The 25,831-nt window shown below is 36.7% G+C and overlaps 1 protein-coding gene across 1 annotated transcript in view; it reads left to right on the forward strand.

Annotated features, from left to right (window-relative positions):
- The first annotated feature begins 740 nt into the window (after positions 1–740).
- PPP1R14C (protein phosphatase 1 regulatory inhibitor subunit 14C) overlaps positions 741–25,831 on the forward strand; it is a 111,605-nt gene continuing 86,514 nt past the window's right edge. The window contains exon 1 of the mRNA XM_051997933.1: positions 741–1,561. Coding sequence (XP_051853893.1) covers positions 1,232–1,561 — 330 coding nt within the window. The 5' untranslated portion in view covers positions 741–1,231. The remainder of the gene's footprint in view (positions 1,562–25,831) is intronic.

Below are 25,831 nucleotides of genomic sequence, written 5' to 3' on the forward strand. Positions count from 1 at the left end.
AGAAAGTGTGATAATTTCTCTAAGCTTGATGACTTAGCTAGTGGTTAAAACTTCACCTCTCCGCAAATTGAGAAAGGGAGTGGCTCCACAGACACACTTCCAGTGCAGAAGCCCGAGTTTGGCTGGTAGGGGTTTGGCTGAGGGAGGGGGAGGGATTGGTGGGAGGAGGAAGGGTATTGACGCCATCTAAATCAATTTGGGAAAAATCAGGGTAGGCGAATCTCAAGCCAGAAATCTTCTCGGAGCATTAATTTACCATTTGCACATCCTAGTCAGCTCCGTCCCCTTTGCAGGACCGAACAGCCGAGACTAGAGGCTTCGAGCTAGAGGAATCAGCAGGCGCTCACTCCGGGCCGGTACTCCTTCCTGAAACTGCTTCGGGAGGAGCTGGAGGGAGGGTGTGGACTTCGTGGGGGGCTGTCCTAGGAAATATTGAGTTCGTTTCTTTGTGGGGTGAGGGAAAAGCAAGGAAAGCTCTGCAAGGCTCCTTAGAGCAAATCAGTAATAGCCCCTCACCTTCCCAGGGATAAGCCCCAATACATACACCTTTAGCAGGCGAATACGCATCCACGTGAACCCTGCACTTAAACCACGCGCGCGCGCGCGCACACACACACACACACACACACACACACACACGTGAGCCCTACACTTACACACACACACACACACACACACACACACACACACACACACACACGTGAGCGCTGCACTTACGCCCTCCCTCCTCTCTCAAACCTTTACTTGGGCATCCCCAGGCCCTTGGCCTTCCTCTCCACCGCTGGCCTCTGGAGCGCGCTCCTTCCACATCCCGGGGCTAGGGCTGAGGGCTGCTGGGTGGAGAGGGTCCTGGGCTGCTTCTTTAAGGCTCTGGTCCCCGCCTCCTTCTTGCCTCCCTCCCTCTTTCCCTTCTCCTCCTCCTCTTCTCTAACTTCCCAGACAAGCCGGCAGGGTGTGCGCCTAGAGAACAGTCGAGCAGGTGCTAGAGGCGAGACCTTGGCTTGCAGCGGTTCCTCCTGAGGTGGCTGCCTCGACGTGGGTTCAATAGCCAACCCTGCCCAGAGGAGGACCGGAGCAGCTGCCTACCTCCCCTTTGCTGTACCCCCGCCCCCTTCTCCCCGGGATCAGAGCCTAACAGGAGCCGCTCCCCATCTTCACGGGATCAAAGCCGGAGCTCGCTCTCCCGCCTGCCCGCTCGTTTTCGGCAGCCAGAGAGCTGCAGGCTAGGACCATGTCCGTGGCTACCGGCAGCAGCGAGCCGGCCAGTGGCGCGGGGGGCGGGGGCAGTCGGGTTTTCTTCCAGAGTCCGCGGGCTGGCGCAGGCGGCGGATCGGGCTCCAGCTCCAGCTCCAGCGCTGGTTCGGGCTCCAGCACAGGGTCTGGGTCCTCCCGGGAAGATTCTGCTCCGACAGTTGTGCCTGCTGTGGCGGGGCAGGTTCAGCAGCAGCGGCGCCATCAGCAGGGGAAAGTGACCGTGAAATACGATCGGAAGGAACTGCGGAAAAGGCTAGTTTTGGAAGAGTGGATCGTGGAACAGCTGGGGCAGCTGTACGGCTGCGAGGTATCCTATCTGCCCCGAGGTGGGGGGGTGGGGGGAACGAAGTGAGGAAAGGGAACCGTTAGGGCTAGGAAGGCTCTTCCCTTCTCATTCGTTCCTTTTCATTCTATTGCCTTTTTGGAAGGCAAACCATAAAACCAGTTCTACTCTGCCCTTCCCCCTAGGGCAACACATTGCAAAGAACACCGACTCTGGAGTCAGAACGGGGGTTCGTTCACATTTTGCCTCGACCACTACTACCTGTGGGACTTTCGGCAAGTCTTATAATCTCCTTTGGCTTCAGTTTCCTATTTTATGGAATGAGGGAGTTGGGTTAGTTCTATATCCATCTATCCATCATCCATTTGGATGACTATTAAGAAACGAACACTGTTAGGCGCATTTGTTTTACCTTGCAATGCCTTCAACCCGGGACCAGAGCTGTAGGGAGGGATGTCCCCTTCTCTCTTCACCAGTCCCCAGTTTAGCTACTCTATGGAATCAGAGCAAGATATAGGATCGCCTAAATCTGCAGTGAGGAATGAGTACGGTAAAGGGCACAGTCTCACTCGGGCTGTTATATGAAGGGGCACCTCCCTCGATCTCTTCTGTAGCTGCAGTCTGGAATCCAGAAGCTATAAGGAGCCTATGCCTTAGGAATTAGTGATTAAGGAAATAACAGCTGATGATGGAGCACTTAAATGACAAGAGACATGCCCTTCATTGAGAGAGAGAGAGAGAGAGAGAGAGAGAGAGAGAGAGAGAGAGAGAGAGAGAGAGATGAGAATATATGCGTTTAGGAAGCACTTATATGCAGACATTTGTCAAAAATATGACCAGCCTAAAATTCTTTTCTGGAATTTGGAAACCAAAACCCTCCTATTTCTAGTCAATTTTCTTACCTACCTCTATAGTTCACCCTCCTCCAGTTCAGTATTGAAATGGCACACAGTTAGTGGCTTTGTTGGGGAGAAAAAGAATTATATTTCTCTTTAAAAATCGTCAAAACGTCAAAGGACGATTTTCAATTATAGCGAACCCCTAAAGACTCGCAGAGGGAAAGATCATTCTTGTGAATAAGATTAGGATCTTATTACTCTATTCAGGAAGATAACTATTAGTCTCTGCCTCTCCTCACCCTTCCCCCACTCTTCATTTTGCCTTTTAACAGATAAAGAACCGATTTTGTGTGTGTGTGTGTGTGTGTGTGTGTGTGTGAAAAACAAAAACAAAACTATACCAGACTGACTATTATAAGGGAGATTTTTGAAGAGAAAACGTTTAATGAGAGGCTGAAATATATCTGTCGGATATATGACCTTCCTAAAATACTCTAATGTATCCCAGGGGCCATTCTTTTAAAGGAATGCTTTAACAGTAATTTTAAATGGAAATATCTTCTCTAAAGTGAGTGAGATTTGAAAGGTGTGGTAAGTGTGAAGGTGATTAATAATTGAGAACATGTCCTTTAATCTGGAATTAGGTTTCTGTCTATAAATCTGTCATTTATTTTGTGCAGAGGTTATAAGTGTGAGCAGGGTATAAAGAACTTGACTTTAAAACTCTGCTAAAAGGGATTTTCCCTATATTTTAACATGTTTTGGAGTTTTATAAGTGTTTATTTTCTCATTTCTTTAATATTCTCATTGCACACAGAGACAAGTCTTATGGACTAATGATGAGTGATTATGATACAATAACTCTGACTTGTGACTAATCATACTTGTTAATTTTCAATTATGCAATCAATTTGAGAAGGGAAACTGACAAAAAGAGGAAACGCTGTGGTATTTCATTCTCAATTGTTAACACTCTTTAAAGAAGAAACAAAGTAGATGACTGAGATTGCACTGTTTATACTGTCAGGTGCTTATGTTCAGTCTTGCTTTCATAGAATCCAATTCAATTAGACATTAGCCTTTATGCCACATTTTGGTTTGGATAATAGTTGAGGTAATAGAAAAACAGTTGTTGGAACTAACAAATGCTTTTAGTATTGCTCATTTTACTGGAGGCTAATTGGATATAGCTTGAGAAAATACGAGTTCCTTCAACTCTTCATCAGGTTGGCAGATAATGTATTACAAGATTTCTCAAAATAATTGGGAAAACAAGAGCTTGATTTTCACTACATTGAACATAAAGCTCATACAACTATTTTAAGGGTGAGAATGACCTTGAGTATTTTCACTGATAATTTCTTTTTATGATTGTAGACCATTAATCTGTGTAGCAAGCAAGGGAGGTTGAAAGAAGTAACATTAAAATGATAATTGTTTAACAAATACAATAAAATCCACTGGTCTTTCAGACTTCTGCATACAGATTTGTCTATATGGCAGAGAAACACACCAAGTATCTCTCTCAAGGATGTTTGTTCTTTCATTTTTAGCTTGAAAGAACATAGACACTGGAGAGGGTTGTTAGTAATTTGGAAGCAGTTAATTCACATATGTAACAGTTTAAATTTGTTAGAAAGAAATTAACATGCTAACCTACACATGGTAGCTGATTAAACAGGGGGAAAAGTGTTGACTTCTTCCATAGATTTTGGAGACTATTTAGTTCTGAATGAGTTCTAACTTTGGATATGCCTTTGTGGGAGGCTCTCCTTTCTTAAATAGCTACAATTATTAGTCCTTATATATGAGAAACCAAGAAGTGATACATTGGTTCAGAACATAAAAATAATGAATTTTCACCCTTTTAAGAATCATTATGGTAGAGTGGGCTGCTTAAAGACACCTGACTAATGATCCTAGTCCTGCCATTAATTAGAGGTATTGTAGGGGGCAAGAAATGCAACCTCTCTGAGTCTTATATGCTTATAGGATCTAGTGCTAGAGTGGAACTTAGAGGCTATCTAAGAGTACTTGTTCAGTAGTTTTAAGTTATGTTTGATTCTCTGTGACTCCACTTGGGATTTTCTTGTAATGATAGTGGAATGGTTTTCAGTCTTTCTCCAATTCATTTTACAGATGAGAAAACTGAGGCAAACAGAGTAAAGTGATTTGTCCAGGATTACATAGTTACTAAGTGTCTGAGGCTGGATTTGAACGTAGTAAGATGAATCTTTCTGACTCCAAGGCAGCACTCTGTCTACTGTGCTACATAGATGTCCTTATCTATTAGAACTTTGTAATTTTACAGTGAGGAAACTGAGGCCCAGAGAGAAAAACAATTTATAGAATGTCATATAAACCTTGTAGAGGTGGGATTTGAATCCAGGGTCTCTAACTCCAGAGCCAGTGTTCTACCCTCCTTCACTCAGTTTCCTCCTATGTAAAAGAAAGGGATTGGACTAGATCTCCAAAGACCTTTTTAGCATTAGTATTACATGATACTTTAAAATCGAAGATGACTACAGATATTTAGGACAGTTAGGTGACACCATAGTGTAAAAGTGCTGGTCCTGGAGCCAGGAATTCAAATTTGACCATAGGATTTTACTATCTGGGTGACTGTGGGCAAGTCACTTCACCTTATCTGCCTCCATTTCCTCATCTGTAAAGTGAAGCAAAGAAGGAAAAGGCAAAGTATCTTTGCCAAAAAAAACCAAAACAAAACCCCGTGGGATCATGAAGAATCTGACCGAATTGAAAGGGACTCAACAACAAAGCAGATATTTACAAGAAATATAATAATTTAGATAAAAAGCTAGTTTGAAAAAGGGCAACATCAAAGTTTTAAATAGGGTAGCAAGCCAAAAGGTCTAGATTATCTATTGAATTGGGGGTAAATTATGGTGAATCCACACTATGAGAACTCACAGTGGACTTGACATGGACCTTTTGAAAGTCACCATAACTTGTTCACACTTTTCAAAAAGGGGAATGCAATTACCCTTAAAAACAAAAAAACAAACAAAAAAAAAAAAACCTAAGACAGAGCATGGGAGATTTTGTTTCTTTCAACACGTTTCCCCTTCTAAATTAGAAATATTCTGGAAGATCATCTTGGCTGCAATCTGAGCTGTAGAAATCTAGAATGATTTTCTAGGTGTCTAATTGATCACATGGTAAATTTATTTTGAGGCTTTTTATATGGAAAGTGTGTGTGTGTGTGTGTGTGTGTGTGTGTGTGTAGGGGAGTAGGTAGGAGAGTAGTTAATCATCTCCCCTTGCTCCTTGAGTATAGAAAGTTTCTTTGTACTTCTATTCCTAGCTCTCAGCAAAGTACCCGGTCCATAGTAAGTGCTTAATAAATATTTTTGATTGATTTAATACTTAACTTATTCACCACTTATGTTTCCTCAAAAGAAAACTTCTGTTAATTTCCTTTATGAATTTGCATCAGAAATTCTTAATTATATACTTTTGATTATAAAACATTATATATTTAAAGCTGTTCATTTTGGATATATCTTTTTATCTCTTTCTAACCTTAGTTTTAAAAGCACTTAGGATTTTATTTTATATCCTGTTTTACAAGGATTACATAATGGTACCAGTGACTTCTGGGTGAGGTCATACACATTTGCAAATCTCTCCTATATCATGGCAACATCTACCTTTGCTACCACAACACAAGTTTTAAAAATCTTATCAGGAAGTGTAATTTTGAATTTAAAGCAGTTTTTAATAACTTGGAATTATTATCAAGATGCCAATAAAGATCTATCTATAGATAGACTTGTGAATTTTTAAAAAAACAAAGTTTGGCTCTGGACAATCTAGATCCCTTTGTTTTCTTCTTTTCTCCCTCTTTCTCTCTTTGACCATTTTTAAAATGTATCAGCGCTGTCTCCACAAGAGGAAAAAGTTATTTCTTAACATTTGCTATGTGCTTCCAACCTAATCATCTCAAGATACTAAATAAAAAAATTAAAATTGATATTTTTTGTTTTTACATTACCAAAATATTCCCCTGTAAATTTATATCAAAGGGATCCATCTAACATTCAGGCCATCTAAGAATTTTTCAATATGTTGATCTTATAGAACTTTAAAGATGGATTCAAGTCACCAAAAATGGCTACTAATATTAACATAAGCATACCTTGGAGATGATAGGTTTGTTTCCAGATTACCACAACAAGGTGATTATTGCAATGAAGTGAGTCACAAGAATTTTTTTGTTTCCCATGCATATAAAAGTTAGGTTCACAACTATACTATAGTCTATTAAGTATGCAATACTATTATGCCTAAAAAAGTACATACTTTTATTGCTGAAAAATGCTAATCATTATCTGAACCATCAGTGAATCATAATCCTTTTGCCAGTGGAGGGTCTTGCCTCAATGTTGATGGTTGCTGACTGATTAGGGTGTTGGTTGCTGAAGATTGGGTTGACCTTGCAATTTCTTTTTTTTTTTTAAAGCTTTTTATTTTCAAAATATGTGCATAATTAGTTTTTAGCATTCACCCTTTCCAAACCTTGTATTCCAAATTTTTTCTCCCTTTCTTTCCCATCCCTTCTTTAGACAGCAAGTAATCCAATAAATGTTAAACATGTGCAATATATATTCCCACAATTATCATGCTGCACAAAAAAATCAGATCAAAAGGGAAAAAATGATAAAAGCAAAAAGCAAGCAAAAAACAACAAAAATATGAAAATATCATGTTGTGATCCACATTCAATCCCCACAGTTCTCTTTGTGGGTGTAGATGTCTCTCTCCATCACAAATCTATTGGAATTCCTGAATCACTTCATTGTTAAAAAGAGCCATGTCTAGCAGAATTGATCATCATATAATCTTTTTGTTGCTGTGTTCTCTTGTTTCTACTCACTTCACTTAGCATCAGTTCATGTAAGTCTCTCCAGGCCTTTCTGAAATCATCCTGCTGATCATTTCTTATAGAACAATAATCCATTACATTCATATACCATAACTTATTCAGCCATTCTCCAACTTATGGGCATTCACTCAGTTTCCAGTTCTTTGCCACTACAAATAGGGCTGCTACAAACATTAAAAATTTTTTTTATTATTAATAGCTTTTTATTTACAAGATATATGCATGGGTAATTTTTCAGCATTGACAATTGCAAAACCTTTTGTTCCAATTTTTCCTCTCCTTTCCCCTCCCTTCTCCCCCAGATGGCAGATTGATCAATATATATTAAATATGTTAAAGTATATGTTAAATACAATATATGTATACATGTCCATACAGTTATTTTGCTATACAAAAAGAATCGGACTTTGAAATAGTGTACAATTCACCTGTGAAGGAAATAAAAAATGCAGGTGGGCAAAAATAGAGGGATTAAGGAATTCTATGTAGTGGTTCATACAAATTTCCTAGAGTTCTTTTGCTGGGTGTGCTACAAACATTTTTGCACATGTGGGTCCTCTTCCCTTTTTTATAATCTTTTTGGGATATAGGCCCAATAAAGACACTACTGGATCAAAGAGTATGCACAATTTGATAGTGCTTTGGGCATAGTTCCATATTATTCTCCAGAAGGATTAGATTAATATACAACTCCACCAACAATGTATTAGTGTCCCAGTTTTCCCACATCCTCTCCAACATTTATCATTATCTTTTCCTGTCATCTTAACCAATCTGAGATGTGTGTAGTGGTACCTCAAATTTGTGTTAATTTGCATTTCTCTCATCAATAGTGATTTAGAGCATTTTTTCATATGACTAGAAATGGTTTTAATTTCTTCATCTGAAAACTGTCTGTTCATATCCTTTGACCATTCATTAATTGGAGAATGATTTATATTCTTTTGAATTTGAGTTAATTCTCTTTATCTTTTAGAAAAGAGACCTTTATCAGAACCCTTGAATGTAAAATTTCCCCCCCAGTTTTCTGCTTCCCTTCTAATTTTGTCTGCATTGGTTTTGTTTGTATAAAGCTTCTCTAACTTAATATGATCAAAAATTATCCACTTTGCATTTCATAATGTACTCTAGTTCCTCTTTGGCCAGAGATTCCTGCCTTCTCCACAGATCTGAGAGGTAGACTATCCTTTGTTCTTCTAATCTGACCTTACAATTTTAAAAAATAAGACAACAATGACGTTTATTGCATTGATGGACTCTTCCTTTTAGGTGAGGCCATTGACAGGTTATTAATCAGTCTAATTTCAATATTATTTTGTCTCAAAGAGAGTCAGGGAATGGGAGTCACTGAACAGTCAGAATGCATATAACATTTATTGATTTAAGTTTGCCATTTTATATTGGCACAGATCACTGATTACATATCATCATAACAAACATAATAATAATGAAAAAGTTTGAAATATTGTTTGAATTACTAAAATGTGACACTGAGACATGATATAAGCACCTGCTGTTGGAAAAATGGGTTCAATAGACTTGCTTGATACAGAATTGACACAACTCTTCAATATGTGAAAAGACAGTGTCTGCACAGTTCAGTAGAGTGAAGCACAATAAAAAGAGATATGTCTGCAGTTGGAATAGACATTTTTCCTGCATGTTGAAATCCAGGTGATTCTGATGAATGTTGTCATTGTTGCATTTTTATACTTGGATGAGGACTTCCTCCTTAAGAAGTCTTATTTAAATGGATGACTTGCTACTTATTAATTCTTGGACTCTTTATGCATTTAATTCTTGTTTATTGCTAATATAGGGAATTGAGAGTTGATTAAAAACTGATTTTTCCTCTCATAAATATATTCTCTGAAGTTTTAAGAAGTATAATAAAGAATTTTAAAAGTTATCTAGGTATAGAAATTAGTTATTATTTGAAAGGGCAAAACAAAACATATCAAAAGTACTTCCCTATTTAGAGTCTTCTGTAATATAATTTCTCTGTTTAATCAAATTATTGATTGCATTTTAGACTTTTTCTTTTGCAGCTCAGACAATGGTCTTCTCCATAGTTTTGAAACTATGTTTTCTTATGACCTCTTTTAACTTTTAGCCCCTTGGCAACTGAGCTGAGTTGGGGAAAAAAGTAAGTTGGTGATTATTGTTGGGGAGACTATCTACATCTGGTGTGCATCTTCAGGCTTTTGTAGCCATTTCCATGACCTTTTTTCCCTATGGAAATAATTAATCCACCAAGCTTCTTGCCCTCATCAGTAATCTCCAGTCTTTGTAGTCACAATAGTAGATGTGACTTTTGTCTGAGTAGTTAGGCTTAGAGTAGGTAGGCTCAGAATAGGTAAGATATAGATCACTATGTACCATTGTTTAATTTCATCTCTTCTATAGACAAACATACTTAAAAACATAGTCTAAAATATTAGGACTTCTGACTTTCTAAAAGAGTATTTTTAATACATGTATTCTATTTCTATTATTATTTATCTTGTTAGTAAAAGAATTGTCAATGTATTTTAATATTGCAGACTTTGATGAATTTTTACCCCTTATGGATTTCAATTGATTTTTCTATAGTAAATGTATTATAAATTGCTTGAGGGAAGGAAGTGGGTTAATAATCATTATTTTATCCCTAAGTAACCTACCTCTTAATGTAGGAGACATTTAGTAAATATTCAATGAATTGAATTCAGTTGATGGAGAGAATGAATGATTGACTTTCTTCTATGGTTCAGTGATATAGAGTGAAGCTTTGGTCACTGAATAGGTTGGAGGTATTATTTGCAAGGCATATACATCTGTACCTTAATAAAATTTGGGTTGAAAGATTAGTTGGGTGTTTGGAACAGAAGGTTTAGCATGTGGTATGATATTTGATTCTCATCTGACTAGTGGCCTGGTTCACTGATTTTTTTTTTCCTCCTGTACACAAAATGCTCAGAATGAATGTGGATAGAAAGATATGACCAAAATGGCCAATGTTCAGAAAGTTAAAAGAAGATATGAACATTTTGGTTTGATTGCATCTGCCTCTTTTCACCAAAAAAATCTATTTAATTCTACATTCTACTTAATATGTTAAGTAGAATCCATAGCCCATATTCTGGCAGTAACCTCTTGGTGCCCAAGGCAATCCTTTAAGACTACAAAGCATGGCATTTCCCCAAATATATTGGTGGAGTGTCTTCCCTCACTGCAAATTCCTTAAGTTTGAAATCACAGGTCTGCACCAAAAAATGCCTGAACACCTCACTAATAGTATCAGTATACTTAGTATTATAGACAAATTCAAAAAAAATTGATATTGAATAAACCATTGTTTTTGAAGATTATTTTAACAGAACTCAAGGGCAGATAGAATCCTGTAGAAAAGATTGTTCCTCTCAAGAAAAGAATTATTTCAGAGTCAGCTACTTATGGCATCTTACTATGACTTAGAGAATATATACATTTATTTCTTCTGTAAGTAAAATGACCTTTTCATATGGCAATAGTAACACCTAAAATGAGTGTAATGGTTCTTAATCTGGGTCTGTGAACTTTAAAAAAATATTTTAATAATGGTATTTCACTACAATTTGTTTCCTTTGTAATATCATGCATTTAAAAATATTATTCTGAGAAGGGAATCCATAGGTTTCACCAGATTGCTAAAAAGGTCCATGATACAAAAAGGTTAAGAATTTTTAGATTATGATGAAATTCTGTGGCTCCAAGTCAAAGTGAGAGAGTAGCAAAATACTGCCCAGTGGTTGTATGATTTCCTACACTGAAGCCCAATCTTGTATTCCCTGCTTCTCTCAGCCTCTATCTTCTACAGTCATCATTTTCTACTATTACATCTGCTACTACTCCACTTTGCATCTGCTACCCTGCTTTGTTTCAACACCATGGAATAAAATGCTCTTCCTATCTGTGTTATCTATTCCCTTGTGACACTTCCCCTCTCTGCTGTCTCTTTTCTGTGTTCTATCTCTTTGTAGATTATAAGCTTCTTGAAGGTAGGGACTGCCTTTTTATTAATCACATCCCTGACACTCAGCATAGTGCCTAGGACATAGTAGGCACTTCATACATTTTTTTTTTTTTTTTTGGTTTCAATTGGATTATTCTTGTCCTGTCAGTTTATGTCATTCAGATCAAGATTCTGATTTCTCCTTTTTACTAGCTTATCAACCAGATCCATGTCTCCTTCTGGTGAAACTGATTTTCATTTCTCTGTATACTCTTTCAGTTTTTCACTCTAGACAATAGCCTTCTTCCTAGAAACCTTCACTGAATAGGTTGAATAGGTTTTAAATTTAAATGCCCCCCATGTAACAGTCCATATGGTGGATATACTCTGCACAAGAATTTGATTTGCATTTTATTGTCTAGCTGAACTAGATTTAAGTTCCTTGAGGGCAAAGACAATGTTTCTTTCAATTTAATGCTTTCTTTTTTTAGACACTCAGGATTAATCAAATGGAAAAATTATAATTAAACTTCATGAAATAAAATGTAGGATTTGTAATGGAGTTCTGGTAAAATCACCAACTCCTTTTCTGAGCATTTGAAGTACTTTGCCACTGCTCTGAGCTTGGAATTGTCTTTTGGTTATGCTGTTTTAGGGTTAAATAGGTCTTTGATGAAGATGACAGTAATATATGGAAGACTCTAAAGCCTGACTTTAGAAGTTGGGGAGAAATGGTAAAATGAAGGACTTTCCCATTGATTAACATTAAAAGCCTCTTAGTTAGCAGTATGAAGTAGAGGGAAGAACTCTGATTTTGTAATCAGAAATTCACTGACCACCTTTTGACTTTCTCAATATTATGTAAGTAATAGGAACGAGAGAGTTAAGACTTGAATCTGAAATCTTGGGCTCTTGTAATTAGGGGTGTTTAACAGCTTTGTGTCTTGGAGACCCTTTCAATGGACTCTTTCAGAATGATATTCTTGCATTAAACAAAATATATATAATTATAGTAGAAACTAATTATATTGAAATATATTTCAATACATAGTTATAAAATATTTTAAAAGTTCATATCCAAGGGTAACTAGTTGGCACAAGGCGCTGGCCTTGGAGTCAGGAGGACCTGAGTTCAAATAAGACCTTAGACATTAGCTGTATGAACCTGGGCAAGTCACTTAAATACAATTGCCTCCAAAAAAGAAAAAAAATTCACTATAAAAAAGTATCCAAAGGAAGAGAGAAAGCATATTAGGTTCTTTGGTCTAGAAGGGGTTTCAAAAAGGTACAGTTATGTGAAAAGTTTGAAAGGGAAGAGCCAGATATATGATTTAGTAGAGCATTGAACTAAGCATCAGGTGTTTGTCATTTTGCAACAAAACTTCTTTTTTTGCTTTTGTCCTTCCTCCTTATTTCTGCTGTCAGCATCCTCATGATCTTTCTTATTCTTCCTCTCTTTCTCTTCCCACATCAAGCAGTTTAATTCATGAGCTTCTTCTCTCAGGGATATTTATTTATTAAAATTCAAAGAAATAAACCTCTGATAATACTACAAGTGAAATAAATATTTTTTGATCAGAGGGCCATTCTTTGTATCTTTGAATCTGTCTGTGACTCTTTGTCTCTTTCTCTTTGTGTCTGTCTGTGTCTCTCTGTCTATGTCTGTATCTGCCTCTCCTTTTTTCCCTTCTTGCTTCTGCTGTCTTGTCTGTTTTGTCAGTAGAATTAGCCTTATCTGGAATAAAAAAGTCCTTTTTACTGAAGAGAGGGTGCTATTGAAAGCAAAGACAGAGAGGGAGTCATTCTTGCTTAAACTTGGGACCGAAGTTAGGCTATTTCAAGAACATGTCATCTAATCTATATGACAACCTTGTTTGTGCCTATAATAAAAGTATATCTGTCACTTGGGATGATTTGCATAGACAAGGCATCAGGAATAAGATTTGCCCTTCAGCTGTTAGCTTCCTAGTTAAATTTGAATTTCAGTCATTCAGATATGCTTAGAACACCGACTTGTTTTCTTGCATTTTTAATTGGGTTCAATTCTGCAAATATTTACTAAATGCATGCTATGAGCAGATATCTGGAATTAGAGAGAGATCTAACATTTAGGGACATGGTCCCTGTCCTTATGGAGCTTTCAGGTTAGTGTGTATGTTAAAAGTGGGGAAAAGGATTGGAAAGATATATTTATTTTGAACTAGTTATTTGTGTAACAGGTTCTGGTCAACTACCATGTGAAATCTGAGAATGGTATGGTCATGAGGAACAGAGAAAGAGAAGAAATTTCCTGGAGGAGGTGATGTTTGACAACAACAATAATAATAACAGTAGCTCACAATTAATGCTTATAAAATGCTTTATATTTATTATATATTGAATTCTCACAGAAACCCTGTGAAGTTTTTGTTTTGTTTTGTTTTTTATAAATGAAGGGACCAACCCAACAAAGTTATAATTTGCCCAAGGTCACATGATGTCAGAGGGAATATTTTTAGCCTAGTTGCTTCTAATTGCAAATACATTACAACATATCACCTCTAACTTTGTAGCCACTGGCAAATCATTGAAGCATTAAAAATTTCAAACAACTCTCATAGATCTATAGATTGTAGATTGTATAGATCTAGGTTGTAATCACCATCAGTGGAAGGGATTCTTAAATTACAGGTTTTGAATTTATTTATTTCTTTATTTTTTAAACCCAGGACTTCTTACTTGTGAAGTTTATTATTTAAATAGTAGAAATTTAACAACAATATACCATTTTCCCTCAGAGTATCTTTTTTTTTGCAAATAATATTTTTTTCAATGACATGTAAAGATGGTTTCTAATTTAAATTTTTATAAGATTTTGATTTTCAATTTCCCCCCTTTCTACTTTTTATCCCTTTATCCCTCTTTCCAAAGATAGTAAGCAGTCTGTTATAGGTTATATATATGCAATCATGTAAACATATTTCCACATTAGTCAGTTGAGGAAGAAGAAACCACAAAAAAGTGAACATAGTACATTTCTATCTGCATTCAGAGCTCATTATTTTTTCTCTGGATGTGGATAGGGTTTTCCATCATGAGTTTTTTTGAATCATCTTGGATCATTATATTGCTGAAAAATACTAGGACAATCCTAGTTGATCCTCATACATTGTTGGTATTGCTGTGTATAATGTTCTGATTTTTCTCATTTCATTAAGCATCTGTTCATGTAAGTCTTTTAAAGTTTTTCTGAATCTTCCCACTCATCATTTCTTATAGAACAATAGTATTCCATTATATTTATATACCACAACCATTTAGCCATTCCCTAATTTCTGGGTATTACTTCAATTCTTTGCTGCCATGAAAAGAGCTGTCATATTTTTGTAAATGTAGGTCCTTTTCTTTCTTTTTTTAAAAAATGATCTCTTTGGGTATTGTAGCCAATGAAAGGCCTGACTCTATAACCTGCAAGCTCTGGTAGGAAAGGGACAGAAAGCTATGACTCTAGTGCCTGGCCCCAGAAGGCCCCAGCTCCCTGGGGAGAAGGAAAAGAGTCAGGGGTCCTCAAACTACGGCCTGCAGGCCAGATGTGGCAGCTGAGGGTGATTATCCCCCTCACCCAGGGCTATGAAGTTTCTTATTTAAAGGCCCACAAAACAAAGTTTTTGTTTTTACTGTAGTCCGGCCCTCCAACAGTCTGAGGGACAATGAACTGGCCCCCTATTTAAAAAGTTTGAGGACCCCTGGAGTGGACATTCCTTTGCCCAAAATTCTTCAACATCTCCCTTCCAAGTCTCTCTTGCTCATTGTTTGGGTTTTGGTGGCTCAGAGTAAGTGTAAACAGCAACTGCTTTCTGTTCTGGGACACTAATGCATTGTTGATGGAGTTGAGAAATGATCTACTCATTCTGGAGAGTAATTTGGAACCATGATGAACAGACAAACTGTGCCTACCCTTTGATTCAGCAGAACCACTATTGAAGTTGCAGAGAGGGCAGGAGAGAGAGCAGTGATCCCCACTGGTCTGGGGCATAGCCCTGATAAAATGTGGATTTCTGTCCTGGTGGGAAGGTAAGAGTAGTGACCTCAGTTACCCTTCTCACTCGTTCAAAGAAAAAATCAGAAATAAAATAGATCTGTTCATATAAAAAACAGCAGCAATTATTGCTTCAGTAGCAGCAATAATTAGAACAGCAAAACAAAACACAATAGTGATATTGCTGAATGTGGGCTACACATATAAAGACATATATATACATATATATTTAAAGTCTTTTTATTAAAAGTTTCCTTCTTTTACTTCATTACTTCTGTGACTGGTACCACTATTTACCTAATCTCCCATTATTGTTGGCGTTTCTCTTTCTCTCATCTCATATCAAATCAGTCATCAAGTCCTGTTAATTAGAACTCTAGAATGTCTCTCCTGTCCATCCTTTTCTTTTCATTATTGGTATGGCCACCTGACTACGGTTTACTTTGTCTTTTAAAAATTTTTGATTATTGTTATACCTGTCACCCAAGGCTCTGTCCTGTGCCTTCTCTTCTCTGTCAAAGCATTCTGTATTGATAATCTCATCAGCTCACATGGTTCAATGATCATTTTCATGTGGATAACAGATTTTTAAAATTGACTCTGGTTTCTTTCAACATGATAAAATCATAAATTTAAACCTGAAGGGAACTTGAGAGGCCATCTATTCCAAACATCTCATTTTATAGAAGATGGAATTGACATTTAGAGAATGGGAAGAAAATAGGCATTTATGAAGTGCCTTTTACGTGCCAGATGTGTATTAAGATAATAAATATTAGCTCATTTGATCCCCACAACCTTATGAGGTAGGTACTATTATTATCCCCATTTTACATTACAGGATGCTGAGGTAGACAAGAGATTAAATGACTTATGCAAGTGGAAGAGCTGGAAATTGAACTCATGTCCTTGGCCTCTAAAATTAAGTACTCTCAGCACTATATCATATTGCTTCTTGAGCTCCATACCTGTATCACCAACAGTGTGTTTAAAATATCCATTTGAAAGTCCATCAGGAATATAAATCTCTGCATTCAAGAGAGAATTCATCTTTTTCCTCAAACCCATACTTCTTCAAAATTTATCTAGTTGTATTGAAGTCACTACCAGCTTTCTATCAGGTAGATTTTAATCATTGATGTCATCCTTAAATTCTCCATCTCCTATATCCTTATGTCCAATCATTTGCCAGCTTTATTTATTTTACCTGTTCAGAATCTCTCATCTCTCCACTTTTCTCCACTAACATGACCACTGGACATCAATATTTATTATCCATCTTGAATTCTTCCAACATCTTCCTAATTGGACTCTTGGCTATCAGTCTTTCTCTTCCCCAAATTATCCTTTATACCCATACCAAAATAATTTTCTTAAAGCATAAATTTAATCTTCTTCAAATTCCTTGTTCAGTAAGCTCTAGTGGCTCCCTATTATATGTAGAATAAAATGCCTAGCACACCTTCATCACTTTGAATCTCTGAGTTCCTTCAAAATTCTGCTCTTGTATCATCTTATGCCTTTTACTATTATTTCCTCCTAAAATCATTGTGTGTTTGTATATGTGTGTATGTATAACAGATCTCTTTACATGTTTTATCCCACTATTTCCACTCCAGAAAAATGTAATTCCTAAAAGAAGGGGGAGTGGTTGTTTCTTTTTTTTTCCCCCTGAAGTTATAGCATTTTGAAGAATACCTTTCACATGAGACATTTGATGAATGTTTTTGGATTGGAATGGAGGGAGATAGTATATAGAAAGGAAAGAAAAAGGAAGGGAATATTAGAGAATACTTATTTTAAGGGGACCAGAAAGAGATCTTTAGAATTGGTTAAAGAGATAGGTGGAAAATAAGAATATGATTTTTCTGAAGTCAAAGTATAAGAAAATACTTAGAAAGAGCACCTGTATCAAATGCTGCAGAAGTCAAGGAGGATGAAAACTGACAAAAACCCACTGGATTTAATGCGTAGGAAGTTTTAAGGAGGAGGGTTGGAGGGAACACACACTGTATATCCTTCTTTCAATGGTTTGGTCATATGCTATAAAGTGTGAAAGAAGAGGTTGTGGTTGTGCATTTTAAAAGAAGAAAAATTTTGAGAGGAACTTTTTTTTTCCTGTAAGTGTTAATAGAGATAATGGGGGCCAAGTTTTAGAAGCACAAAGGGGATTCATGCTGGTATATGGCAAACCTGCTTCTGGAAGTTTGTGAAGACATGGAATGGAGGAGCTCTCTCACCACTGTAGAGCATTATTGTATTCTCTACTTCTTATCTATTTACTGAATGGTACAAAAAAACCTACCCAACCAACCAAACAAACGAACCAAAAAACAGTTCAGATCAGTTAAGTCAATTTTTCTTTTTCTTGGTGGCAATTAAGGCAATGATTGCACTAAGTCTCTGGATGTAGATAGTGTAGTAGTCTATTTTTTTGCATTTTGTGTCAATATAAAACATAAATATATGAATTGTTTATTTTCTGTCTCTATTGTATTTAGTTCTTTCTTGATTTAAAGTGGATGAATTTTGAAGATGAAAGGAACAAGGTTTTAACCTTGTGAGCTTTGAGAGGCCAGAACACCAGAGGTTCGGGAACGGAAATATGAAATCCATATTTCATTTTGTTCAAGATTAGTCCTGAGGGACCCAGTCCCTCATTTGGAACTGAATTTGGTAGAGAATAATTGTAGCAACCACTTTAAATTTGACTCTATTGTCCCTAGAGACCAAGGTGAGAGGGGGGAGTTTATGCCTCTGGTATAGAAGAATGTGTTTGTACTCTATCTTTGCTATATATTCTCTATCTCTTTGTAAAAACTCATTGTTAATTACTTATTGAGTATATCAAGATGACAACTGATTAGATTGATAATGGGATACTAATCATTGAGTCAATCAATCATTGATATGGGGAGAGTTTAACTGAGGTTTGATCTTTGAGACTAAATACTGGAAATGGAGTTTTTATCTGATTAGAGAAAAATCTCCTATCTCTCATCCAGGGTTTTTCTCAATTCATCCAGGGAAATGGAGAAGTGGCTTGAGCTTTGGAGATTCAATGTGTAAGTGAAATTGGGAGTTGTGATAAACACTTCCAAAGTCTAGTAAAGTAAAAGGATTGTCCAGTAGCCCTACAACTGAGCAGATTATACACCTAAATTCATAGTGGGCAAAATAAATTGACGTGTGTGTGTGTGTGTGTGTGTGTGTGTGTGTGTGTGTGTGTGTGTGTGACTGCTTAGGGTTACTGGAAAGAATCAGGTAGTGATTATTTGGGATCAGGGATTAGCACTTTAGGAACAATAGAATTAACATGTTTAGAATGCAAATTCCTTGAGGAGAGGGCAAGTTTTTTTTTTTTTTTAATTTTATACATATTCTATTCAACCATAGTATTTATCCTTTGTTTTAGCATCAAGAAGAGAGATCTTTAGCAAAGGAAGTTACAATATTTTAGCTTTGGGATGGGAGACAAATAGACATCTAGAGGAGATTCTCCATGAAAATAAAAATGAAAAACTACCTTTTGCTAGTTAGTATAAAACTGAATGAAAGGATAAATTTATGTTCTAACATATTTGTTTCCTTTGAGGTTAAGGTTCCAGTCTGAGATGATTCAGTTAATTTTTGAGCACATATATCATAGAAAAAAGAAAATTAAGGCATTTTAGGGATGTTTTCATTGAGGGATATAAATAAAGAAATTTTTTTTTTTAGCTCTTAAAGAGGTTAGTCAAGCAAACATAATGCATGCCAATTTCTTGCTTCCTCTGTTTCCTCTCAGATATTATAATACAGAATGACCAATATTATCCTAAGCCATAATTTGCTGCTTATTTTATCTGAGGTATTTTCAAACATACCACATTTTAGCTGAATTGTTATAGCAGCTCAGCTATTTATTCTGAAAAACAGAAATCCGTTAGAACAAGTATAAATTGTAGGGAACATGTTATTTAGTTTTTGATTGCCAGACATATCCAAGAGGCTTATAATGGTATACTAATGCTTGAAGTCAATCTGTTTTGATAGCATTGGTGCCCTAGGCAGAATTCTCTTGAGGCTAAGTGTTAGGAATATGATTTAAATAAGAATCATAATGTTTATTATCCCACATATTTTGAAAATATCTAATAATGTTTTAGAAATGGCAAAAGTAATACCATCTTAGTTTGGGAAAGAAGAATAAATATTTGTTAAGTGCCTATTGTGTACCAGGCACTGTGCTAAATGCTTTACAAATCTTATTTTTTTTAATCCTCACAGCCCTGGACTATAGGTACTATTACTATGTCCATTTTTAAGTTAAGGAAACCGAGGCAAGCAGTCTTTTTTTTTTTTAAGGTGACATTTTCAGGATCAGCATAGTAAGTGTCTGAAATAGCATTTACATTAAGGTCTTCTTGGCTCCAAGCCTCATGCTCTTACCTACTATATCACCTAGGTGCCTCACTTAGTCCTAGATGAACAACACCCAGCAAAAGTCTGATTTATTTGTGCCAAAGGATTTTTACACTTTAATGGCAAGCCAGTTTAGATGATCTTCCGCTGGATTAATGTAGCCTTTGTGATACTTTATATGTGCAAATTGTGCTTCTGGCAGACGGACTAGATTAATTTCATTTCAGCTAATGTTAATTGAACCAGGCCATTTTATCCCCAAGCCATGTAGGTAGGATATTCTATCTTTTTTTGATCAGCAGAGATGGTTATTGTCCTTAGCTCTCTTAATCTAGTATTCTACGTAAGAAATTCTAATTAGTAAACTGGTTTTTCTCATGTACACATTCAGGTGTGGCCACATTTGACAAGTCACAAGAAAATTAGTCATTGATTTGGTGTTAAAACAGGATTGTGCTTGCTCTGATGAAGAATACATCACATGAACATCACGGCATAAAAAAAAAAAGTCATGTGCTGTTTTTTTGCTAGGTAGACAAATACCTTTTGTTAACTAAAAATCTTCATTGTTTAATCTTCCCTTTCTGAAATTCCAGATACTTATCATTATACATTAGAAAAAATTCATGTATTTACACACACACACACACACACACACACACACACACACACACACACACATATATATATATATATATATATATATATATATATATATATATAAAAGATATGCATGTGTATTATACATGTCATTTGCTTGTGGAAATAGATTGGTCACCATACAAGAAAACATGGGACTTTAGATGGGATCATTTCTTTAAATGCCAATGAGTCACATCTATTAAAACATTTGTAGTCTCTCTATTCTAAAATTCAGATGACTAGAGTAAAAAAATATATGTCAAGTTTCCAGAGGCTATGGTAATAAATAATAGAGAGACTGAATGCCAAGCTTGGTCCTATCTTAATTGTTATGGAAAATTTACCATAAATGGCTTTCCATAGAGATGTGAAAATTGCTTATTTTGAGAGCACCATGGAAAAGAAAACAATAACATCGCAAACAGATATATGCACACATACAGAAAGCATAAAATGAAAGGAAATACAAATTGCTATATAGGTGACTCATAATCCTTTTGCAAAGTGAATAGAGCATGAGACTTGGAGTCAGGAAGATCTGAATTCGAATCTAGCCTCAAATCCTTACTAGTTCTGTGACCTCAGTAAATTGCTTAATTTCTGTCTGCCTTGATTTTCTCAATTGCCCAAACTGGAATAGTAATAGCACCTGCTTCCTGGAATTGTTGCAGTATAAAATGGAATAGTATTTGTAAAGTGTTTAACATACTACCTAGCATGTGGTAGGTGTTTAATAAATCCTTCTTCCTTTCCTTTCCCCTTTCCCCTTCCCTTTTTCCTTCATCTTCCCCTTCCCTTTCTCTGCTCCTTTTCTTTCCTTCTCACTCTGCCTCTTTCTCCCCCTTGCCTTTTCTTCCCTTCCTCTCTCCTCCGTCCCTCTCTTCCTTCCTCCCTCCCTCCTTCTCTCTCTTCCTTCTTTCCTTCCTTCCTTCCTTCCTTCCTTCCTTCCTTCCTTCCTTCCTTCCTTCCTTCCTTCCTTCCTTCCTTCCTTCCTCTCTCCTCCCTCCCTTCCTTCCTCCCTCCCTCCTTCTCTTCCTCCCTCCCTTCCTTCGTCCCTCCTTCCTTCTCTCTCTCCCTCCCTCCTTCCTTCCTTCCTTCCTTCCTCCTTCCTTCCTTCCTCCCTTTCTTCCTTCCTCCTTCCTTCCTTCCTTCCTTCCTCCTTCCTTCCTCCCTCCCTCCTCCTCTCCCTTCCTTCCTCCCTTCTTCCCTTCCTCTCTCCCTCCTTCTCTCCTTCTTCCCTTCCTCCTTCCTTCCTTCCTCCTTCCCTCCCTCCCTTCCTTCCTCCTTCCTTCCTTTCCTCCTTCCCTCCCTCCCTTCCTTCCTCTCTCCCTCCCTCCTTCTTTCCCTCCCTTTCTTCCTTTCTCCCTTCCTTCCTTCCTTCCTTCCTTCCTTCCTTCCTTCCTTCCTTCCTTCCTTCCTTCCTTCTTTCCTTCCTTCCTTCCTTCCTTCCTTCTCTCCCTCTCTCCTTCCCTCCCTCGCTGTGAAAACTGAGTTAGCGCCCTGGATACTTTAGAATCAGCTGGAGTCAAGATAAGCAAAAGTCCTTGGTCTTTATTCTTGATCTTTAGGGGTAGAAGTGAAGGGAATGGACACAGGATCTCCACGACCTTCCTTTTTCACCTCCACTGCCCAAGTGACTCTGGCTTGTTTTACTCCACCCCCTAATTTTCCCCACAATTCTCTGTATACACCAAAAGATTGAACCAGCACAGAATAGTGGGAAGGGCCATTTTCCAAGCATATGCTAATAGAGTATTGGCCAATTGATAGTTAGCCTTAAATGCTCGGTTGTCTGACCTCAGTGCATCAGCTCAGAGGTTCAACCCTTTACACCTCCCTCCCTCCCTCCCTCCCTTCTTTCCTTCCTTCCTTTTTTTCTTCCTTCCTTCCTTCCTGTTCTTCTTCCTTAAAGTCTAATTCTTATGTTTCCTTCCTTATAAAACCTATTCCCTTGGACTTCACAGATTATTTAGCTTTTATGTCTTTGCATTGAATATACATTTTATCATTTAAATAATAATAACTGATTGATGTGGCACTTTAAGGTTTAGAAATATTGTATATTATTGTCTGTGTCTAATAATACTAGATTCTAAGATCTATGAGATCAGTTACAATGTATTATCTAATCTTTATTTCTCCCAAGGACTAGAATATATTAGACACAATGTTTGTTGAATGTAATTGAACTTACAGCAAAGCTAGCATTCCTAGTTTACAAGACGAATGCTGTAAAACTATGGCCACAAAGATCTGAATTGGGTTTCAGAGGATTTAGCAGGGGAAGAAGGAGAGACAAAATATTTTAAGTTGAGGGAATGGTATAAACAAAGGAATGAAGACAAGAAATAACAAAATATGTATTTCACCAATAAATTATCCTTAAAGGGAGATTTCTTTCTTTTTTCCTTCCTTCCTTCCTTCCTTCCTTCCTTCCTTCCTTCCTTCCTTCCTTCCTTCCTTCCTTCCTTCCTTCCTTCTTTCCTTCCTTCTTTCCTTCTTTCCTTCCTTCCTTCCTTCTTCCTTTCTTTTCTTTCTTTTTTGCCTTGATAGCCCTATTGTCTGGTACATAATATATGCTTGATAATGCTTAAATTAATGGAGGAGAGTAACATGATATAAAGTTGAACATCAGGTAAAGGAATTTGGATTTTATTCAGATGGCAAGGAAGTGACATAGTATACTGGATAGCATATATGACTTGAAGTCAGGAACCTTTGATTCAAATCTTATTGCAATTATTGGCTCAATATTCTGGCTCAAATTTCTTAGATTTTTCTGAGTCCTTACTTTCTCATTGTAGAGTGGGGAATAATAAAAACACCTTCCTCATAGGACTCTTGCAAGCAGCAAATGAAAATGAGTATATAAAGCATTTTGTAAACCTCCATGAAGCTCTATAAATAAGAATAAAGAAAGAGACATAATGATGAGGAGAAGATTAATAGGGAGCCAAAGAAGATTCTAGAGAAGCATAACTCTACCAGATCACTGCATAAATAGTGCAAACTTATCTACTGATAATATTTTGAGACTGATTTTCTATTGGTTGAGAACTGGTTTTTCTTTTTCTTTCCAGAGTTTAGTGCAATGCCTTACCTTTATTAATCACTTAATAATTGCTTATTGACTTGAAAGGAATCAGCAATTTGGGATCCATTTCCTTTTCTTCTTTTAATTTATGTTAAGACTATGCGTAATTACTGACCCTTGGTGTGCTATAGTTTTTTCCTTCTGAATGTGAGCACGATCATTCTTGCTTAATAAGGTATTCTTGACTCTCAAGGAGGAGGGTAATTTGGAGATTAATGATGCTTTAAGATTAAAGGTTAAAATGCCTTGAGAAAAGCACAAAGTAGTTAATTTATCAATAGTAAAATTTTCTATTCTTTGACATGTTAGAATCTTTTGTTCTGTTACTGCTGATATTCATATTGAAGCCACAATTTGTATGCTTAGTCTTCAATGAAATATGTCAATCTAATTTTAAAAATTAAAACTGGGGATGTGCTTTTTATTTGGCAGTTGGAAAATGAGTTTTGTTCCTTAGATTTTGTAAACATGGAATAGTAAAATAATTATCAGAGATTAGTTTTCATTTGATGTTACCAATAATAGACTATATTATCCTGTATCAATAAAAAAGAAAAAATTCAAAGCGAAATACACACGTGTGTGTGTGCACACACATGCAAATGAATTCTGATTACCCAGGGAAAAATTAGAAAGTTCTCTTATCCCTTTAAAATTGTATTGTGTCTCTAGAAGAAAAGAGTGCTTCTTTCATGAATTCCCTTTCCATACTTATTAGGCATTTGTGAAGGAGACCATTTTAGTTTTTTCCCTGTAAACTAAATAAAAAAATCTAACAAAGTATTTGTTTTCATATTTTCAAAGAAAAGACATATATAAACAAAAATCAATAGGCTGATTTTTAAATTTTTTTGGTCAGAAAGAAATAACATCTCAAGTAATACAATCTCAATTTTTTTTCCTCTGGTAGGAACAATCTATCCAAGTCAGAAAATTAGAAATTAGCAAATCAAATATTGAATTTCATTAAAACTTCTGAAATAGGTAGGTTCTTCTGATTTGGTTGAGTCAGGAATACTAAGGTGTATCATAGAAAGCTAAATGATTGTTTTAACTTGGAAAGTTCTGGCCAATTACCTATCTTGGATTTGGACCTTCTGGCTTAGAAATTTCTGTTCCTTTCAGCAGCATTTTTGACAATACCTATATTCGCTTTCTGGTCATCCCTATTCCAGATGACATGGGGAGGGAAGGAAGGGATCCTAGTCTCATTAAAGGGTCAGGTCATGTTTGGATCTTTAATCACCTCAAGAGACCTTGGGTCAAATCTGGCTAGAAAACCTGCTAAAAGGTTACCTAACACTTGGTAAAGGTATACCTGCTTTCATCATTCTTAGAGCCCTTGAAATGGGATATGCCCCGGGGCCAGTCCAGACCTGCTAGTGGCAATAATACGTATAAATTGTTCACTCAATCCAAAAAACCCTCTTCTCCCTCACTCTTTATACTTTGCCAAAATACATTGTAATAAACAGGATGAAAGAGGTTAAAATACAGTATAAAAAAAAAAAAAGGAATATTCACCAGCATCATTCTGTCCTACCTCCTTCTTACTACCTAGTTCTCATCCAGGAAGCAACAAAGCCAGTCCAGTACTTGGTCATATCTCCATGCATATTTCTTCCTATAAGGGAAAGTGATCTCTGATCAGAAACAGGATTTTTAATCCCAGAGATGGGCTGTGTGATAAAGTCCTATGTAATTTCAAATGCTAGAGGAGCCCTGAACTGATTTTGACCAAAATAAATGGTACTCAACTGAAAATGACCAGACTTTAGGAATGTCAGTGGGACAATGAATTCACCATATCACTGGTCAACAGATTACCTTTCTCTTCCCAATCAGTTTAACCATCTACATCTTATTACCCTATCATTGAAAACTAATGAGGATATTTTCTTCTTGCTTTCTTTATATGTGAGGATGACAGTTTGGGGAGTTTCTTCTATTTCTGTAAGAGCTCTTTTACACTGCCACATTATCTAAATGTTTCTATGTTACACCCTTGATAAAGGAGCAATTACTAAGAATTAGAGGCTCTCTGTTGCCACCCAAGCATTTAAAAATATAAACAGAACTCTGTGAGGGAAGGAAAACAAGAAACATTTCAGTAACACAGTATTTCATTCACTCAGTTCAATAAGCATTTATTTATTTATTTATTTGAGAACTTTCATGTCTCAGAGTCAGTACTATCCCAAGGATGTCCTTAGATGTAACCGTTGTATTTTGGGGCATATTAAAAAGAAAGGCTTCTTGTTCTTGTTCCTCCTCCTCCTCCTCCTCTTTCTCCTCCTCCTCCTCCTCCTTCTCCTTCTCCTCCTTCTTCTTTTCCTTCTCTCTCTTCCTTCTCTCCCTCCTCCTTTTCCTTTTCCTCCTCCTTCTCTTCCTCTTTCCTCCTTTACCTCTTCCTCCTTC

This window comes from Antechinus flavipes, chromosome 4 (genome assembly GCF_016432865.1).
Source record: "Antechinus flavipes isolate AdamAnt ecotype Samford, QLD, Australia chromosome 4, AdamAnt_v2, whole genome shotgun sequence".
NCBI classification, from domain to species: Eukaryota; Metazoa; Chordata; class Mammalia; order Dasyuromorphia; family Dasyuridae; genus Antechinus; species Antechinus flavipes.